The sequence below is a fragment of the Engystomops pustulosus genome, chromosome 1 (genome assembly GCF_040894005.1).
Source record: "Engystomops pustulosus chromosome 1, aEngPut4.maternal, whole genome shotgun sequence".
Lineage (NCBI taxonomy): Eukaryota > Metazoa > Chordata > Amphibia > Anura > Leptodactylidae > Engystomops > Engystomops pustulosus.
The window spans coordinates 223,089,424-223,109,539 of NC_092411.1; the positions used below are offsets into that span (position 1 = coordinate 223,089,424).

The window sequence follows — 20,116 nt, forward strand, 5'->3', positions numbered from 1 at the left end:
CAGGGAATACAACATTAATCCACAGTCTGTATTTCTAAGGAAAATTCTGTCCCATAATCCTGTTTAGGAGAAGTTATTGGGATCCTTATTAATATAGCTAATGGATTTACCAATGTTTCCACATTTACCAATATCAATTCACATAAATTGCATTTCTGTAAATAGAAGGTCATTTGACCAAGTAAAAGATAACTTTTATTTGTGTCAGTCTATAAAACTAGATCTGCATGCGGATCTGTATTTAGTTAGGATACATGTACAAAACCACTATTAAAATTCTACGTGGTGGGAGTAGATGCCTGACAGTCAGTGTGTAGAGGAGAAGAACAATATATTGTGGGAGTTAGCGTACAGTCATACTTGTGCGTTTTGCACCATCCTTTATTTATTAGCATCCGGGGTAAAAAACCGCTTGCTGATTAGTTACGAACCCTATTCACAAGCCTATTCATTTATAGCATCAGGCTTACGAGCATTACATGTGTGTTAAACATAAAATCGAGCAAACAAAAAAATGCTTGTAAGCCTGATGCTCTAAATGAATAGGCTTGTGAATAGGGTTCGTAACTAATCAGCAAGTGTTTTTGCCCCAGATGCTAATACACACTGACTGTCAGGCATCTACTCCCACCACATACAATTTTAATAGTGGTTTTGTACATGTATTCTAACTAAATACAGATCCGCATGCAGATCTAGTTTTATAGACTGACACTAATAAAAGTTATCAAAGGACCTTCTATTTACAGGAATGCAATTTATGTGAATTGATACAAGTGACCATAGGTCCAGGCCATACAATTGTATCACAATTACCAATCACATCGAAATTCAGAAAAAATGACATTTCTGTAAATCAGGAGTTACTTTCCCCTTGCACATTGATGTATTTACACTGCATTTCTACAGCATTAAACCTTCTGCGTTGTTTTATTACAAGCCGTGTAACAGGAATGCCTTCAAGGCACAACAGACACCTCCCTGGAAACTTAAGATCTTCTACCCATATGCCTCATTTTAATACTCCACAGAGACATGCACACTATTATCAGATCCAATGAACCTGTGCACTTGGCAGTGATGCAATAGTATATTACAAACTAACATCACATTCACATTTATATGTCTGCAGCCAGAAGATTATCCTCCAAACTATAACTTCAAATAAACCAGTCATCACCGTTAAAGGACATCTACCACCAGGATGAAGGATTGTAGACCTAGCACACTGGCATACTCTTCTTTTATCATCCAATTCCCTGGTTTTTACAAAAGAAAAGGCTTTACTGAACCTGAGGGGCTCTGGGCCCCATTAACATCTATGGAACCCAGAGCCCCTAATGCTAATTTGCATAAAATTTTAAAACCTTTTTTGTTCAAACCAGAGAACAAGCAGCAGATCCTGCCGGCAGGGGGGGGGGGGGGGACGAGGGGGCAGGCACCAGTATGTGTGTGCTAGGTCTACAATCCTTCATCCTGGTGGTAAATGTCCTTTAAAATATTACTAATATTTAAATAAACTCTGTATAAATCAATTTAAGTGATTGCAATAAACTTTGTCATAAATGTCATTAGTAAAAAGCGTTTCCTTCTCTTCTTAATTTGAATTTTATCCTCACACTTTCCTTCCTTATCTGCTTCTAAGGGAAATCTACCGTCTGATTCACTGATGGTGGACTATAAATACTCACATGTGGATTTGTTTAATCTTCTTGGTGGATCTATAAATGTTATTTTCTAGAATGACCTGAATTTGATAAAAAAAAAATAGTCTTGCACAAGGTAAAAACTGCAGCACATACAGGGATTTGCAGAGAGGTGGGTGATGTAATTGGCTCTTTGCCTAGAGTAGGGGTGGGACGAGGCAAGCAGCTGAGGTAGGAGAAGAGAATAAATTACTACACAGCAGAGCCCAGAGGGGCTACGATGCCCCAGAGCCACTCCGGGTCCATTTGCATTTGTTAGAAGCTATTTTTTTTATCAAATTCAGGACATTCCAGAATATGACATTAAGAGATCCACTGAGGTTTAAAAACCCACATGTGAGTACCAGTAGTCACTAGTATTAAATCTTATGGTAAATACCATGAGGATTCTACTATCGGAAGTACATATGATTGTAGATTCCTCCTGCCTGCCTCTGCCCTAATTTGTAATTTAATAATCTTGGAACCTGACCTAAATTGTTAAAAACTATATTTTAGTAATATGTAATTAACTGCAACTGGGGCATGTACAGGCAGTCCCCGGGTTACGTACAATATAGGGTCTGTAGGTTTGTTCTTAAGTTGAATTTGTATGTAAGTCGGAACTGTATATTTTATCATTGTAACCCTCAGCCAAATTTTTTTTGGTCTCTGTGACAATTGGATTTTAAAAATGTTGGGTTGTCATAAGAACCAGGATTAACAATAAAGCTTCATTGCAGACACCTGTGATAACTGTTATAGCTGTTTATTGTAGCCTAGGACTAAAGTACAGTAAATTACCAACATCCAGAGGTCCGTTTGTAACTAGGGGTCGTATGTAAGTCAGGTGTTCTTAAGTAGGGGACCGCCTGTACTAGCTTTTGCTTCCCTTACCTGGTCAGGCTGAATTTCTGTCTTGCCCAAAATATGATCAGAGGCTCTATGGCAGGTGTGCACGACCCACAGCCTGCAAGATGCTGCCAATTAGAGTGGTCCAATGAGCGCTTCCCTAACTGAAGGAAGCGTTCAATGGTGCAGAAGCCCGGGCAGCGGTGAGTACGTCTAACAAGTACTCACCACTCCTGTGTCCTCTCCTGCTGCTCTGTGTCCTGACATTGCTTGTGCCCCAGAGCAATAGAGGAGCAGGGAGCAGTGGGAACTTGTCTGCAGTTCTCTACTCTCTACTCCCGGGTCCTCTAATTCAGTGATTTTTAACCAGTGTGCCGTGGCACACTAGTGTGCCGCGACACATGGTTGGGTGTGCCTCGGGGAAATTTCCCCAAACTATGGTGCCCCCTGTGTTTTGTTTCCCAGCAATGTGCAACGATTCGCAGTCACAGCTTCTTACAATGTAGGAGATGTACAATAACACATGCGCAAGCTGTGAACCTAGCGCGACAAAATGACGTCACCGAGGCCGGCGCATCATCCTGAGAGCGGAGAGACTCTGGCATTTGCCCACCGCCAAGGTAATGCCCACCAATAATGCTGACTATGTGAGCTTTTGCCTGAGTATATGAACTGTTGGCAGAATACTCAGCATATGAGCTGGTACTTTTAGTACTCCAGCAGTATACTGCATATAACAATGAGAAATACTATAGTCATGAGGCTGGAGTACTACAAGTACCAGCTCATATGCTGAGTATATGAGCCGGCACTTGTACTCTGGCCTCATGGCCTTAGTACTTCTCATTGTACCCCTTTATTTTGCAGTATATGAGCCACATAATAATTAGCACAATATACTAAAAACAGGGAGAAACTTAGAACTGTTGAGGAAGAGCTTCGTGTGTGTCTTTCCACCATTCCTGCCAGGATATCCCTTTTGTGTTTATCGAAACAGGCCCAGGTTTCACAATGAGTGAGTAAAATAAATTTAGAATCTGTATTATTAACTATATGTATAATATGACTGTTTTAGTGTCATTTTGGTTGGTTGTGTGCCCCAGGATTTTCTAAGTTTAAATATTTTCCCGCGGCTCAAAAAAGGTTGAAAATCACTGCTCTAATTCTCCAAGGGTTCTCCGACACCAGCGTATACAACAAGAGTCAGGTCACAGAGCAGCGTACAGATCAAAAAACAAGTCCAGTATGGCACAGGTGAGGGCCAACAGGAGCCAGGATTTTCTGTCTGCTCTGGGGTTCTGGTAGTTGTTGTCTGGTCTTGGGTCTATATTAGTTATTGTCTGCATGCAGTATTTGGTTTCTGAGGTTAGATATAGTGCTGTACTGTGGTATTAAAAATGTATGGGGTGGCATTTTGTGCTGTACTGTGGTTGATGGTGCATCAAGGGTGCTGGTTACTTGTGTGGCCCCTTGATATTGAGCGGTATCACAATGGAGCTCTTGGACAAAAAAATGGTTCTGCATCTGTGTGGGGAAGGGAGACGTTACAACAAGTACTTTTCCACCCTTTAGATTTATGTGGACTGCAAACTATAGATACAGACTGCAAAGATAAAGAGCTGCAAAAGTTATTCATTTTATGTTGACACACACTAGACTGCAACTGATTTCTGCAAAATTGGTTCAAAGGGTTGGTTACTTTAAGATATTATCAAGACACCATCATGATAAATGTCTACATTAATCTTGCACAGTTATAATTAAAAAAGGGAAACTACCCCTACACTGCTCTCTCTACATTTTACTCCAACACTAGGCTGTATGAGGCAAGCCGCCTGTCATAGACCACAGGCCTGGGTGTGATGTGACAAAGTGTATATACAGACACTAATGGCTTCTAAGCCACCAATAACGTGTACGCCCTGCCAACAAACATAAGGAAAGGAACTTGCTTATTAATAACAATTTGTTAGAATGATAATAATACAAATCATTTCTGAATTGCAAGTTTTATAACTAACAACATTGTATTAAATCACATGAATACATAAAAGTTTAGTATTACTTTAGTGTCACAACTGCAGGCAATTACTAACAAGGATTTACCTTTGCTTCAGTTCCCAGGAGTTGTAACAAAAAAGACAAACATATAAATGAAGCATGCTCCTGGTTCCAACAGGCCCTGGTGACATCACTCATTTCATATACCCGATTGTCTGCAACGGGTCCTGTGACCACCAACTCTTCCGGACCATAGAAGCCAACTACATGCAAAAAGCTGTACGTGAGAACCCAGCTTTATCCACTGGAAAGACACGGTGAAGGTCAAGGGACTAAAACTGAACACACACACATATATCTTAATCTAATCTATCTATACACACACACACACTGTATATACATATACACCCTGAATAAACTGACTCTATTACAATGTGCAACAATTGTATTAACCAGAGAAGCAGTTCACAATTCAGCTGGGAAATCCAGAGTAAAAGGCATTAGGCATTTATTGCTGTGACAGAAAACCTGTTTAGCCTGACATTTTCTATTCTACATACAATTCCTATCAGGGGTGGAATAAAAGGAAATAAAACCATCATGCAATATCTAGCTCACCTAGAAAAGCTAGAGAAACGTGCATAACACGTTTAACCTGACAATCCCTATACCCCCTTGCAGCATGAACCTACTTTATGACGTGAGACATGCCCTCAGACAGAGAACTTTAAAAACTTTAAAACTGTTTAGAACCCTTGATAACTGTGCTGTAGACACTTACCAACTAGCAAGACGAAGGGGCATGGAAAAGTTGCACCAAAATCAGGCATATTTCTCTGAAATAAACTAAACCAACTCAAGGTTCAAAATTAGATTAGAAAGTCCTAAAACTAGCATTACACACCTTGATAAATATAGTGAAGCTTAAGGCTACATACACACACGTGTATGGGGGACACTTCTATGGGCTCACGACCCTGTACAGGAGTGGTATGGTGCAGCACATGTGCGGCACTGTACCACTCCGTAGCCCGTAGAAAGATAGGACATATCCTATCTTTCTACGTGATATGGCGCCGTGCGCTTTATATTCCTATGGAGAGGGGCGGGGGTGAGCTCATCCCCTGCTCCTCTCCGCAGCGCCAATGTATGCCCACCGTACTACGGTACGGCGGGCATACATCGTCTGAATGTAGCCTAAGACAGTTTTGTCCAACTTTGCACTTAATAGAAACCTGCCATCAGGAGTTTAACACCATAAGTAGATCTGATGGTAGATTCCTCCTGTCATTATCAGCCCAAAGAGGAGCGCTCCGAGGACAAGGAGCCTTAGCCCCTGGAGCTCGGCCAGGCTAGTACATAACCCAGTAGTCTCTGCAGGAAATTTACATATTACTTAGATTAAAGGAAACCCACCATCAGGGATTTACCCAACAAGTTTGATCCTACTATCGGCGTCATCCCCATACGACTTATCTAAGAAAAATGTATCTTTTATTTATGCAATTTATCGGTGCATCCCCGCCTCGTTCTGCGCATGCGGCTTCACAATGAACGCGCTGATGGGCGGGATTGGCCGGATACAGTATGGGGATGAGATCGATAGTAGGAACCTACCATCAGGTCTACCTTGTTGGGTAAATCCGTGAAGGTAAGCTTTAAACAATTAGATTAGGTCACAGCACTAGTAAATTAAAGATTAGGGCTGAAGCTGGCAGTAGGAACCTACCATCAGATCCACTTCTAAGGGTAGATTCCTGGTAGGTTTCCTTTAAGATATTCCACACCCTCCAATTTTAACAAGTTCTGCTGACCTTTAATGTGGGGGAATATTGACTTTCCTCAATGACAAGTGTTGGGAAAGATAAGTGTAGGCACCAGGAATTCAACTGCCTGATCCTTTTGCTCTTGTTGCCATAGTTGTCAACCACAATATTTCTCCCCTTTCCCAATTCAATACACAAGCACTATGTCTTACTTATGTCTAATGTCTTATGGTGGTCATAAATCTACAAGTATCAGCAAATAAGGGAGGACTGGGGGGAGGTGGGGTGTTTTCCCCTAAATGGGGTAATGTTTGTATTGTTCATATAAAATGGAAAATAAATAAAGATCAATCTGATTTAAAAAAAAATATCAGCAAATGTTACTAAACTCTATTGGATCGGCAAAAGGCATTCAGATAAATATGTCATTTTCTGAGGACATTATCAGGTGTCCAGTCTCCCTTATGGTTGTCCTGGGTTGTACCCCTTTTTTAAATTGTTTTCATTGTCTTTGTCTAGTGTTCATTTAATGTAATGGTTGAATAAAATATTCCTTTTTGCTACATGACACGTGTTTTTCTTCAGTGTTTTCATATGATTTTTCAGAACTTCTAGCTTCTTATGTGGTAGCACTGGTGGTCCTCCTATGGTTGTCATAAATCTAAGATTAACAGCAAATGTTTCTAAAATCTAATGGATGGGCAAGTGTCATGCAGATAAATATATCATGTGTGCAGCCCCAGAGGATTTGACTTCTTGACTTGAATAGCAGTGCAACACCAATAACAGGATTAACAGGTAACAGTGTGTTTTATATAGTTTATCTATTTCCTTTTTTTATAGATATATAAACACTGACATGCATATATTCCTGATGTATACAGAAGTTTTTTACTATGCTTAGATGAGAGGTTATGAAGGTAATCTCTGCAGTGTGTCAGTTTTGTCTTGCCATGTGTATTTATGTGTAGATAAGCAGTGTACAGGCCAATGTAAACAGATCAATTATTCTTCTATTAATATGTTTCCAAGAAATCATTGCAGTAATGATGCAAGCCCTCTGCATGTGCCATTTGCTTACATTAGTACTTGACCTGACAGCAAGTACAGGTGCAGTGAATTTCTATGGGACTTCTGGAATGGCTTACAGGACAGGATGTTCCAGAAGTGCCCAGCTAGATAGGACCTGCAGTCCTTCATTCTGCTGATCACAGGAGGTCTTGGAAGTCAATGTAAATGTGTGATTGGTCAATGCTCAGTCACCTACAGAATATGACAGTCGAGAATGATAAGTGAACATTAGCAAATTCATTGCAGAAAAAAATGGTGCATTTTTTGTTGTAGATTTCATTGTAATAATTTTATAGGTTTGCAGACAACACTCTATGCATTGCAATAGGATAGCCAAAAAAAAAAAAATCAATCAGTGACTATTCACTTTTCCGCTACAGATTATTTTCTCAGTCTATTGATAAGAAAACATTCTAATTAGTTTCAAAGTATTACCCTGTGGATTCTCTACAAAAAGATCTGCAGCATACCAAAAAAGTTACTGGAAATGCTAATAGCACACAATCTAGAACGTGATCTGTTTCTCCTGCTGCCTGCAGATAGGACCCTAAGTACAAGCTGCTCCTCCTCTATAACATGCTGCCTGCAGATAGGACACTGTGTACAATCTGCCCATCTACTCCTTCAATGCTGCCTGCAAGGAGGCAAATAGATGGTGAAGCAGAAATGTAGATATAGTACCCAGTCCCAGTGGAGAAGGGTGACATCTTCTGATACACTTGACTCAGCTCCACCATTGCTATGACATGCTACCTGCAGATTCTACACAGTGTCCTATCCGCAGGAAGCATATTATACAGCAGGAGGAGCCGTGTAGATGTACATAGTGCCCTATCTGCTCAGCTCCTCCTGCTCTATAACATGCTGCCTGCTGATAGGCCCTTTTATACAATATGCCCATCTACTCCTTCCATGCTGCCTGCAAGGAGGCAAATAGATGGTGAAGCAGAAATGTAGATATAGGATCCAGTCCCAGTGAAGACGGGTGACACATCCTGATACACTTGACAAGTTTAAATGCTTTAAAATTACTCAACATACTAAAAAAAAATAGCAATGTATTAGAGCAATGTCCATATGGCAGCAAACAGAAATGTCAAACATGGGAATACAAGTGAAAGGAGGCCAGGACACCGCGTCTCTCAGATCATATTACAGTATTTCTTGTCCATCCTGTGGAACATACACACAAGCACAGTTCGGTAACTATCGAGGTGAGAGGCATGCAGTAAGGGAATGTCTATGGCCCTGTGCTAATATCTCTGGCTGGGCCCATCAAGTGGAATTCCAGGCTCCTATCTAGATTATACATAAAGACAGGAACTGCTAAGAGTTTCCATGGACATTTTCTTCAGTGCAACTCATTTCCAGATGGGAAAAAAAAACAACTCGGCCCGCATGGCATTGTCTTATTTTTAATACTAGCGACTATTTTAATGACATCCTATTATTGTTTCAAACCTTATCATGGAAGGGACGAAAATGCAAACTATGAAGAAGTCAGTCAGACAAATGCAGGAGTCATTACTGTACACAAGTGTATCCATGGGTGAATTGATGGAAATCCAGGAACCAAAAACAGTTATGTACGGACACTAAATCATTATTATTATTTAGCAGGGGAGAAGGGACTCCTTACATCATATATCACTATGAGAAAGTCCTGTCCTCTGCACTGTGGTCGCTCCATGATTTTGTACTGGGAATCACAGATCACAGTCATATCTCTCCAACCTAAGGCTCTGCACATGATGTTGATTGTCATGCCAAAAATCGACTTTAAAATCTGCATTATTTACTGTGTGTATTATGTGAGGTTTCATGGTTTTGGTGCTGATATGCAAGTGCATTTTTTAATCATTTTTATTTTTTTATCTTTGTCCTTTGTACCCCCTGCCCTCCCAACCGCTGATATGGGAGTAGTGACCTAGGAGATGGTGTGTATTCAGTAATGCTTACATGGACCCATGATCTGCCACAAGCCAGCAGGGCATAGGATATCACGCCGTCACATGACATAGCGGTCACATGACCCGCAGCTAAGTAAAGTAAGTTTAGGTAGGTAAATACAACATGGGTGACCCTGTGAGAGTCTTGTACTTGTACTCTGGTTAAGTCATTAGAAACATTATCAGGCTCCTCATTCAGTTGGGATATTGGTGATTTCGGGCTAAAACACACTTGTCATGTCATCAGTCCATGATCTTTTCACGTTCTGTGATTAAGTATTGATCATGGCCGGGGTGTTTAACCCCTACGCAAACTGCTTAAATAAGTAAGAAGAACGCATGACCATATTTGGTTCATAAAGTACAGTATATCACAAAATTTTCTATTATCATCTGCACTCAATACATGCAACATAGTTATACGTTTTGTTATGCTTTAACTACTAGATAGGTTAATAGAACTTTTTAAAAGTGATTAATAAAAGATACTTTTTTATAAGGAGAGCTGAACTAGAGGGTTAATTGCCAAAATTCCCTTATGCTTAACTGGGCAAACCTAAGATTTCTTGTGTATGATAAAAAATGCATCTTAATTAACGTATTAAGTATAACAGGTCAGCGTTAAGCACAAACCTGTGCGTGAAAAAAACGCATGTGAAATTGTATTTTTCCATTAAGAACATCTGAGTGTCTTTAAAAATGATCAGGAATTTCATATGAGAAGTAAATCATTAATGTAAAAATAACAAAGTATAAAAACAGTTTTTTAAATTTATGCATATGTCCCTGGGAGTCACAACCCATATAGAACAGAGATATAATCCCAGTTCTGAACACTTCAGGACTGAAATTTCCCAGCATCCCTTGGTGCCTTATCTCATAGTCATGGCTTGTTCTGTATTGTAATCTGTCTCAGGGAACACCAACTGCCCCATTGCATTTTAGGACATCAGCTAAACTATTAGGGGTATAAGCCGACCACAAGGGTGTCGCCTATAACCAATGACAACCAGCAAAACTGTAAATGCAGATCTAGACCAGAGCAAGTCACAGTGTAGGATTAGAATAAAAAGTGAAGATAATGTAAAAAAAGGATATATATATTACAGAAATCTTGGCTTGAGCCGTCCTCCTTAGACTAGATCATACATTGTTTTTTGACAGAAATTTTTTTCTTGCAAAATCTGCATTAATAAGTGCTTAGAATCTGCCTCCCATTCATTTTAGCAGACAGTACTCCTTCATACTTTCAGTCTTTAGAGCCAAAAAACATCATAATGTATCTGTGCTGGGTTCCAATTTGTAAAAGAAGGATCGAAGTCCACCTCAAAACCAGAATCCAAATTCCCAAAACAGAATTTTCCCTACTAGTAAATCAACTGCGCCCCATTGCATTTTAGGACATCAGCTAAACTATTAAGGGGTATAACCTGAAGACAAAGCGTGATGACTGTTACCAATGACAACCAGCAAAACTGTAAATTTAGATCTAGAACAGAGCCAAAAAAAACCATCATAATGTATCTGTGCTGGGTTTCCATTTGTAAAAGAAGGATCGAAATCTACCTAAAAAACAGAATCCAATTTCCAAACACTGAATTTTTCCTAGTAGTAAATCCACAGTGCCAACATCAGCTGTGAAGTATGGATCACTGGCATCAGTGCTGCACATGCCATGGATGTGATGGGCGAGGAAACCATTACATCCTGCTTTGTATTCACCTGTCCAGGTGGTCACTGACAACTTGAGTGACCCCAAAGTCTCCAAATCAGTGGCCAAAATCGTTATCGGTTTTTTATGCATCTGTTTGAATGATCTGTGAAAAATGGTTCTGACTGGGACATGTTCTTCTTCTGAGCAAATTGGTCCTGCCATGGGTCTATAAATACGTGCTAGTGGTGACAGTCCTCACAGTCCTAGGACTGGTTCTATCAGCCACATGGAGTGCCCAGGTGCCCTTACCTTTGTCTATGTACCAGGCTGTGTATATAACTATGTGCTAGTGGTGACAGTCCTAGGACTGGTTGTATCAGCCACATGCAGTGCCCCGGTGCCCTTACCTTTGTCTCTGTACCAGGCTGTGTATATAACTATGTGCTAGTGGTGACAGTCCTAGGACTGGTTCTATCAGCCACATGCAGAGCCCAGGTGCCCTTACCTTTCTCTCTGTATCAGGCTGTATATATATATATATATATATATATATATATATATATATATATATTAGTGGTGACAGTGTTCGCAGTCCTGGGACCGGTTCTATATGGAGTGCCCAGGTGCCCTTACCTTTGTCTCTGTACCAGGCTGTGTATATATATATGTGCTAGTGGTGACAGTCCTAGGACTGGTTCTATCAGCCACATGCAGTGACCAGGTGCCCTTACCTTTGTCTCTGTACCGGGCTGTGTATATATATAACTATGTGCTAGTGGTGACAGTCCTAGGACTGGTTGTATCAGCCACATGGAGTGCCCAGGTGCCCTTACCTTTGTCTCTGTACCGGGCTGTGTATATATATAACTATGTGCTAGTGGTGACAGTCCTAGGACTGGTTCTATCAGCCACATGCAGTGCCCAGGTGCCCTTACCTTTGTCTCTGTACCAGGCTGCGTACCATGACAAGGAGACGAAAGCAGTCATACAGAGTAATGTCACCAGACTGCCAGTCCTGCACCGCATCTCACATAGCAGCGTCGGCCGCCCTCCGTGCAGGGTGATTACTCGTCAGTGGGGTGTGCAGTCATCACCCGCCCGGCCAAGTGATGCGTCCTGCCCTCAGCACGGCGCGTCCCGCTCTGGCCGCACTCAGCCCAGTGCACCACACTCCGCACACAGCGCATGGCGGCTCCTCCCTGCTATCATGTCTCTGTGTGGCGGAGGAGCTAGACACATGTTGTGTGCTGCCCCATACAGCCCGCTGACAGGGAAAGCCATGCAATGCACAGGAGCCACCTTGTATCTATTCTTTTTAATCTCATGAATTGCGTAATAAAATGTCTCATAACTTTCTCATAAACTTTCTGTAAACTGTTTTAAGATCTCTGCTTGTTGTCAGTGAAAGAACATCAGGTTAGGTGATAGATGTAATGTATGACTCCTCAGTGGAAAGCGAAGGAGAAGGCAGGTTGTAGTTATTCATGTCAGAGACATTGTGGGACAGGTATCAGGCCCTTTATGAATTAGAAAACTGTTTTATCTGCATGTAATTTATCTATTGCCTCACCAATGTGCAGGGTGTATGAGTTTATTGAAGACCGGTGTTCACCCGCTAAGACACAAATGGCATCCGTTTAGACCAAGATGGCATCTGTAGCGGAATATCTCTCTCACAGCCACTGGAAGGCCCCTTTCATAGACACACTGCAGCCGTTACACAAAAGTAGCGCAATCACATCAACTGTCACGCTCCACGGCCACGCCCCACGATTTCTGTTACGTGAAAGTTGGCGCCGATGCACCACAATCCGCTCGCATGCGCCAAAATCCCAGGGCAATTCGGCGCAAATTGGAAATATTCGGTAAACCCGACGAAAATGCGTGATTTGGACCCTTAGTAAATGAGCCCCTTTATGTCATATGATGTAAAAGGCAGTGGGTGATGCATGTACATTTAGTTCAGTAACTAAAGGCGAGATAAAATGGTGCCCACCCACTGTGGCACTGCTAATCTCTAAGGCACACATTGCAGATTTCTTGTGGGTTTTAAATTCAGACTTTGAGCATAATACAGCAGCATTAAATAGAATGTCAATTGGAAAAAGTTTGTAGTTTATTGTGTATAGGTGCTCATGGCATGCTGCTTGGTGGTATTGGATTATAGATATGTTGTATGCTTCTAGATGTTCAATATCTTTTACACTGGATGTTTTATTCATTTAACCTGTTTAAACCAATAAAAACTATTGAAACAGAAATTGTCGCTCAGTGCGGAAAATAAAATATTGATCACTTTTCTTGTGCGTTCTCCCCAATTTTTGCATGTGTTTTTTATGTGTCAGTCTAAGGGTGCATACACATGATCATCTGGGGGGGATGTATACATAGCCGCAAATTTGCATTTGCATATACGTCCCTAAAGACGGCAATGGCGGCCCGTCGGCGGTACACCATACCCCGGAAAAGATAGAGCATGCGCCCAGCGGGCATACCACCGTGTGAATGTTCCCTAAGGGAGAGTGAAAATTTGCATCAACACACAGTTTTGATAGGAAAAAAAGAATATCTACATAAAAATGTGCACAAAGTGCAACACTAAATAGGCTTATTTGCATGAAAATTGCACATAAAAACATGAGTATTGGATGCAGATTTTCTGTATGACAACCAGCAACGTGCATTTTTTCTGCATGCATTTTTTTACCGCATGGTTTTGTTTTGCCTAATCTGAAGTTATTTCAAGCACAACTCCGCATCACATCGACATCATTCTGCGGATTTGAAGCAGACCTTCACATGCCCCTGGACTTCAATGTAAAAAAGAAACGCATGCAAAAATCTGCAAAGATGCATTAGAAATGTGACATGATCATTATTTTATTTTCGGATTTCCACAGGGAAAAAAAATGCATTGCTTACATTACTTTTTGCAAATCACATTCACTTAATGCTACTGTATTACAAAATGGATCTTCTGCAACAAAATCTGCACTTAAAATCGGCGCGTAATACATAAAGGTGGTCATGTACATGAGATGAAAACGGTCAAAATCCTTTAATTTCAGAGCTAAACGGTATGAGGCAGCGTTCACACATTATTAAACGCGAGTCAAAGCCAAGCACCATCCATGGTGGTTTGCCTTCGGTTTCCAAATGAAGGGAAAATGCCATGTGTGAACGCAGCCTGAGGTCACTCTAGTTCAGTGATGGCAAACCTTTTAGAGATCGAGTGCCCAAACTACAACAAAGACCCGCTTATTTATCGCAAAGTGCCAACACAGAAATTTAATTTGTGATTTATACTCCCTTCTCTGTCACAGTTTTCATTGATACCAGCACCCTGAGGACACCAATAAAGCAGAAAATAGTCCCAGGTAGAGCTGTCACTTTAAAATACCTCTGTGCACAGCAAGTCCTGGGCTGTCTGGGACTGCAGGAAGATACCTGGAGTCATCTCTGGTGATGGCCTGAGTGCCCACAGAGAGGGCTCCGAGTGCCACCTCTGGCACCCGTGCCATAGGTTAGCCATCACTGCTCTAGTTCTTCCTCATTGCTGAATGTCAGAGAATTGTAACATGTTAGATCCTTGTTTGTTACAGGGAATATTACACTCTACCAGATTGCCTAATGTATAATTGTCTGGCATTGCATAAAAACATTTCCATATAGTAACTTAGTCATCACATTTATAGGAAAATGTTCCAATCTTCCAAATCATGAATCACTTATTTCGTTTTTTTTTTTCATGAAAGCAATTACAGGGGTTGCATCATGACAGCCAGGGGCATAACTAGAAGAGTCTTTTTTAAGTGTGGCAGGTTGGGTTGCCCCTAACACTGTGGGCCCTGTAGCAGGTGCTATGGCTGCTACCACTGTAGTTTTGCCTTGATGACAGCCTAATATGAGAAAGTGTGGGGGTGGGGGAATAAACACTTTATGTCAGTTCCCTACAGGGCCCATAATGCACTGCATGAAGCTCATTGTGATCATTACTCCCATACTTGTACCATTACTGTGCACTCTTCTTCCACTTTGCTTTGTTTTTAGGGGCCGCGTTACCAAAGGCCCTCTGTGCTGCAACTTCACTTGCTGTTACACTGTCTCCCCTTCCCCCTGCTTCCTCACCACTCGTGCAGTGAGCAGAATGTGCTGAGGGAGCTGGGGGAAGGTTAGCCTATCAGGCTCATTAGAACAGTGTAAAAATATGATTTTAGGAGGAAGAAGGGCATGGATAGCAAATATCAGAAGATTACCACAGTCACAGTGCCTGGATCTATGTGTAAGAGTCCCCAGTTTATTATGGTTGATTTTGATTGTAGATTTCCTTTAAATTTTAGCAATGGGTGTCTGCTGTATGATATCATCTGTCGTGTATGGAAACGGCTTTGCCCCCGAGCCTTTTCCATACAGGGTTAACAATGGCACGCTGTTATAATATGACACATATTGTTAAAAAGTGAGATGGTTCCACTAGGAATGAGGTAGTCAGACCGATGTATAAGCCGGTTCTCATTACGTCTCCTTACATGTTTTGCAGAACAGGTTTTTACATTCAGATAAAAGGAAGATAGGAGCAGGTATGTAAGCAAAGAGTGATGAATACAGAATACTTCCCCTGACAACCTTCTGAACCCACAACAAATGCTATTGATGAGCTCCTAATAGACATACAATCCCCTTTGTAGCCATAGATATATGTGCAAATATGTATGGTTTGCATACCCACTGTTCCCTTTACTACTGTTTATACATCATCATCATTTACATGATCTCCATGGACTGACTTGTTCAAACCAAAAATACAAATGAATGCATTAAAATCAATCTTCCTCTACAAAACAAGCAAATTTACTAAAATACTGGTGTAGTTACTGTGCACCACATTTATCATATGTTTGAGAAACTATGGGGTGTGGGTTATCTTTTTTAATCACAAACTAGTTTGGTGTGAATTTGTGTTTTGCAGCTTTTCTGCAACTTCTGCATTTTGCACTTTGCACAGTAAAGCACTCTGTGACACATTCATCTGAGATGCATATATTTGGTCGGCACCCAAGACCCATTTATTCAGTGACTGGGACTTTTTAGGCTCAAAACCAAAATTTTACTCCATTTAAAAAAATTATAGACAAGGACCATGATGTGTACATGAAGGTATTTGAAATAAATCTACATATTAAATATTTGCAAACAACACATCTTTGTTACAAATTTTTTTTTTTTGGTACCAAAAAAATATGTCACAATATGATGTTAGTTTTTTTTTTAATTTTTTGGCCAAACATGTCTTACATTTTTATTTCCTTACGTCAAAGATAAATCCTCCTATGCCCTATACAAGGGATGATAAGTTCTCCAACATACACACAACAAACAACCCCCGCACACACACAAACAAAAAAGTTTTCCATCCTACACTATTTCACATACGTAACTATTACATTTAGATTTTGAGACCAAAAGATTTTAACTGACCCCCTCCAGACATTACCAGTTATATTATAATACAATTTTTTGGTCAGATCTAGAGATGAGCGAGCACTAAAATGCTCGGGTGCTCGTTATTCGAGACGAACTTTTCCAGATGCTCGAGTGCTCGTCTCGAATAACGAGCCCCATTGAAGTCAATGGGAGACCCGATCATTTTTCAAAGGGACCATGGTTCGGGAATAAAATGTGTTAATTAACTGAAAAAGAATGTCTTCTGATAAGTTAGCAGATGTATGCAAACATCTGCGATCTATTCTTCACTGTTCCGTGCGTATATTATCTCCCGACAAGTTAACAGATGTGAAGAACAGTGAAGAATAGAATAAAAACAGTGAACACAGGATCATTTAAGTGAAAAACGCAGTGAAGAATAGATTACAGATGTTCTGCACATCTGCTTACTTGTCGGGGTGATACGCTGTCCCGGGATCCGCTCCTCTTCTTCCACTGAAGTCTCCCCCGTGCTGCCCGATGTCTGTGTCCCCCGTGCTGCCCGATGTCTGTGTCCCCCGTGCTGCCCGATGTCTGTGTCCCCCGTGCTGCCCGATGTCTGTGTCCCCCGGGCAAATGTCTGTGTCCCCCGTGCTGCCCGATGTCTGTGTCCCCCGTGCTGCCCGATGTCTGTGTCCCCCGTGCTGCCCGATGTCTGTGTCCCCCGGGCTGCTGCCCGAGGTCTGTGTCCCCCGGGCTGCTGCCCGATGTCTGTGTCCCCCGGGCTGCTGCCCGATGTCTGTGTCCCCCGGGCTGCTGCCCGATGTCTGTGTCCCCCGGGCTGCTGCCCGATGTCTGTGTCCCCCGGGCTGCTGCCCGATGTCTGTGTCCCCCGGGCTGCTGCCCGATGTTTGTGTCCCCCGTGGTGCTGCCCGATGTCTGTGCCCCCCGTGGTGCTGCCCGATGTCTGTCTCCCTGCTGCTTGATGTCTCCCTGCTGCTTGATGTCTCCCTGCTGCTTGATGTCTCCCTGCTGCCGTTCCGCGTATCTTCCGACAGGTAAGCAGATGTGCCGAACATCTGTAATCTATTCTTCACTGTGTTCTTCACTGTGTTTTTAACTTAAATGATCCTGTGTTCACTATTTTTATTCTATTCTTCACTGTTCTTCACTGTGTTTTTTTAATTAAATGCTCGATCTCGAGCAGGGGAAATACTCGTCCGAGCAACGAGCCGTTTCGAGTACCTTAATACTTGAACGAGCATCAAGCTCGGACGAGTATACTCGCTCATCTCTAGTCAGATCTGATACAGAGATTTCAGAATGCACCACACATATAGAAATATCATATAGAGTTATCACAGGTGGCTAACATGCTGGGGATGATAGGAAAAGGAAAGAACAAAAAAATTAACATGGGGAGCTATAAAAATGGGGCATTTTAAATGAGCAAATATCTGAACAGGAAAAAGAGTCCCAAAAGTTGTGAGTTGTGTTTATGTTTTGTAAACTATCCTATTATTATGTGATCTAAAGGCATCTAATATAAGATGGAATGTGTAAAAAGAGAAGCGGTTATAATATAGGGGGCTTGGGCAGTAGCCTGGGGCTCAAACCTTCCAGGGTGCCTATGGCCACCCAAAGCACCCATCAAATTTTATACTGAGAAGGACCTTCACACATTGAATCCTCATACTTACATTCCTTCTCTTAATACACATGTACACCAGAGCCATTTCAGGACCTTTGAATATCCACCAAAGATCCTGCAGCTGCAGACTGAAAGCAGCAGGAAGGATGCATCCTCCATTCCCCAAGAAGCTGATCCTAGTACTATATGTAGCAAGAGAATTCCAGACATGTAGGATCTATAATATTCATACAGCCCAGGGCCCATGGTAGTCTTATTACAGCTCAATCAGTCCCCCATAAAAGCAAGGAAAATATTACTTTAATAAATGTTTACTGGCTGTCACAGAGATCATTTGACTTGAGACAACAATGATTGGTCTCTGGGGTGTCCAATGTGACCACAGTTGTCTATAAGCAGCACAATCACAAATTAAATCTGGTGCCGCCGACTACCTATGAAAGGCAAATGGTTCAATACAAAGCTTGGCTATTACGGTCAATCCTGTATAATTGAAATTTGATAGCCGTGCACAATGGGAGATATATATCCCATATATATCTTGTTTAATCCATGAAATTAGGGGTTTTGCTAAAAAAAAAACTATTAAAACATTATGATAATGAGGCTTTGTTACTCTTGGGCTGCTGTGGCGCTTTTCCACTTACCATTAATTATGCACTGCTCCAGAGAACGCTGTATTCACTGTGTTATCCCTGACAGGCGGAATCCATCACTGCACCATGCCCTAGTTGCTGTGTGTGTGTCATCCAACTCAGGTTGATTAATCCTTTGGACAGTTCAGGAAACTCTGTGTAATATGTTTATGTAGGCAGCCAGCGTGAAACCCATCTTTCCCGAGGTTGTGCACAGTTTTTTTGAGCAAAACCACTCGGATTAAACAAGATATGTTTCTGCTTCAGTGTAGCTACAGCATTCTGAAGGTATGTTTGGTTCACAATGCATAAAAACAAGTGGTAGATTTCCTTTAAAGGGAAAGGGGGGCGGGAACTGCTCCTTTCCAGCCCCTCCCATATGGCAACTGCCTAGTCACACAGCAGATGCTAATGAAAGGTACAATATAACATATCTTTTTTTCTGTAAAACCAATTTTTAATACAAAAACACTTTGGCAGCGTATGCACTATGCTCTGTGGGGACTGGGGGAGTGCTAAAAATGGATCTCCTGGTAACTGGTTCCCTTTAAGTATCCATATCCATCCACTGAAAAGTTTTGGATATGAGGATATGAAGGTGGATATAAAGGTGGATATTAAAGTTTTTGTCAGAAGTGGAACCATCTTGTAATCGTCATAATTTTCCTTGGATCCTGGACCTTGTGAGGACTGGGACTTACTTACACTGATGTTTGCATCTGGCTAAGTTCATTATGTTTTACTAAAAAGTGAATTGAAAGGTAAACATCAAAGGCTGGCTATATAATGGAACAGGGGGCTGACTTTATAATGGGCCAGGGGGCTGGCTATATAATGGAACAGGGGGGCTGGCTATATAATGGGGCAGGGGGGCAGGCTATATAATGGGGCAGGAGGCTGGCTATATACTGGGGCAGGAGGCTGGCTATATACTGGGGCAGGAGGCTGGCTATATAATGGGGCAGGAGGCTGGCTATATAATGAGGCAGGGTCTGGTTATATACTGGGGGAATGCTGGCTGGCTATATATTGGGAGCAAGGGGCTTAATATCTATATACTGGAGAGAGGCTGTGACCAATGCATTTCCCACCCTAGGCTTATACTCAAGTCAATAGGTTTCCTCAGTTTTTGTGGCTAAAAGTAGGAGCCTCGGCTTATATTCAGGTCACCTTAAACTAAGGTATATAGGATATGTGGACTTTTAGAGGCTCTCTTCTAACGATAGGGTAGTTACTAATGGTAAAATTGTCATGTTAAATAGGTTTAACAGCATATGTTAGCAGCTAGCCATTGTTCCTAAAGTCAGTTCAGAAACAGCTATTGTGGACTTTTTAGCACTTTCATGTATGTCAACGGTGGCCTTTAGGTGAAGGGGTTAAAGCACCAATCCGCCAGATTAAATATTAATCTACCTGCACAATTAGAAT

At 41.6% G+C, this 20,116-nt stretch overlaps 1 protein-coding gene across 1 annotated transcript in view; it reads right to left on the reverse strand.

Annotated features, from left to right (window-relative positions):
- MGAT4D (MGAT4 family member D) overlaps positions 1-12,191 on the reverse strand; it is an 86,213-nt gene extending 74,022 nt beyond the window's left edge. Inside the window, exon 1 of the mRNA XM_072119631.1 lies at positions 11,914-12,191. Coding sequence (XP_071975732.1) covers positions 11,914-12,004 — 91 coding nt within the window. The 5' untranslated portion in view covers positions 12,005-12,191. The remainder of the gene's footprint in view (positions 1-11,913) is intronic.
- Positions 12,192-20,116: the final 7,925 nt, after the last annotated feature.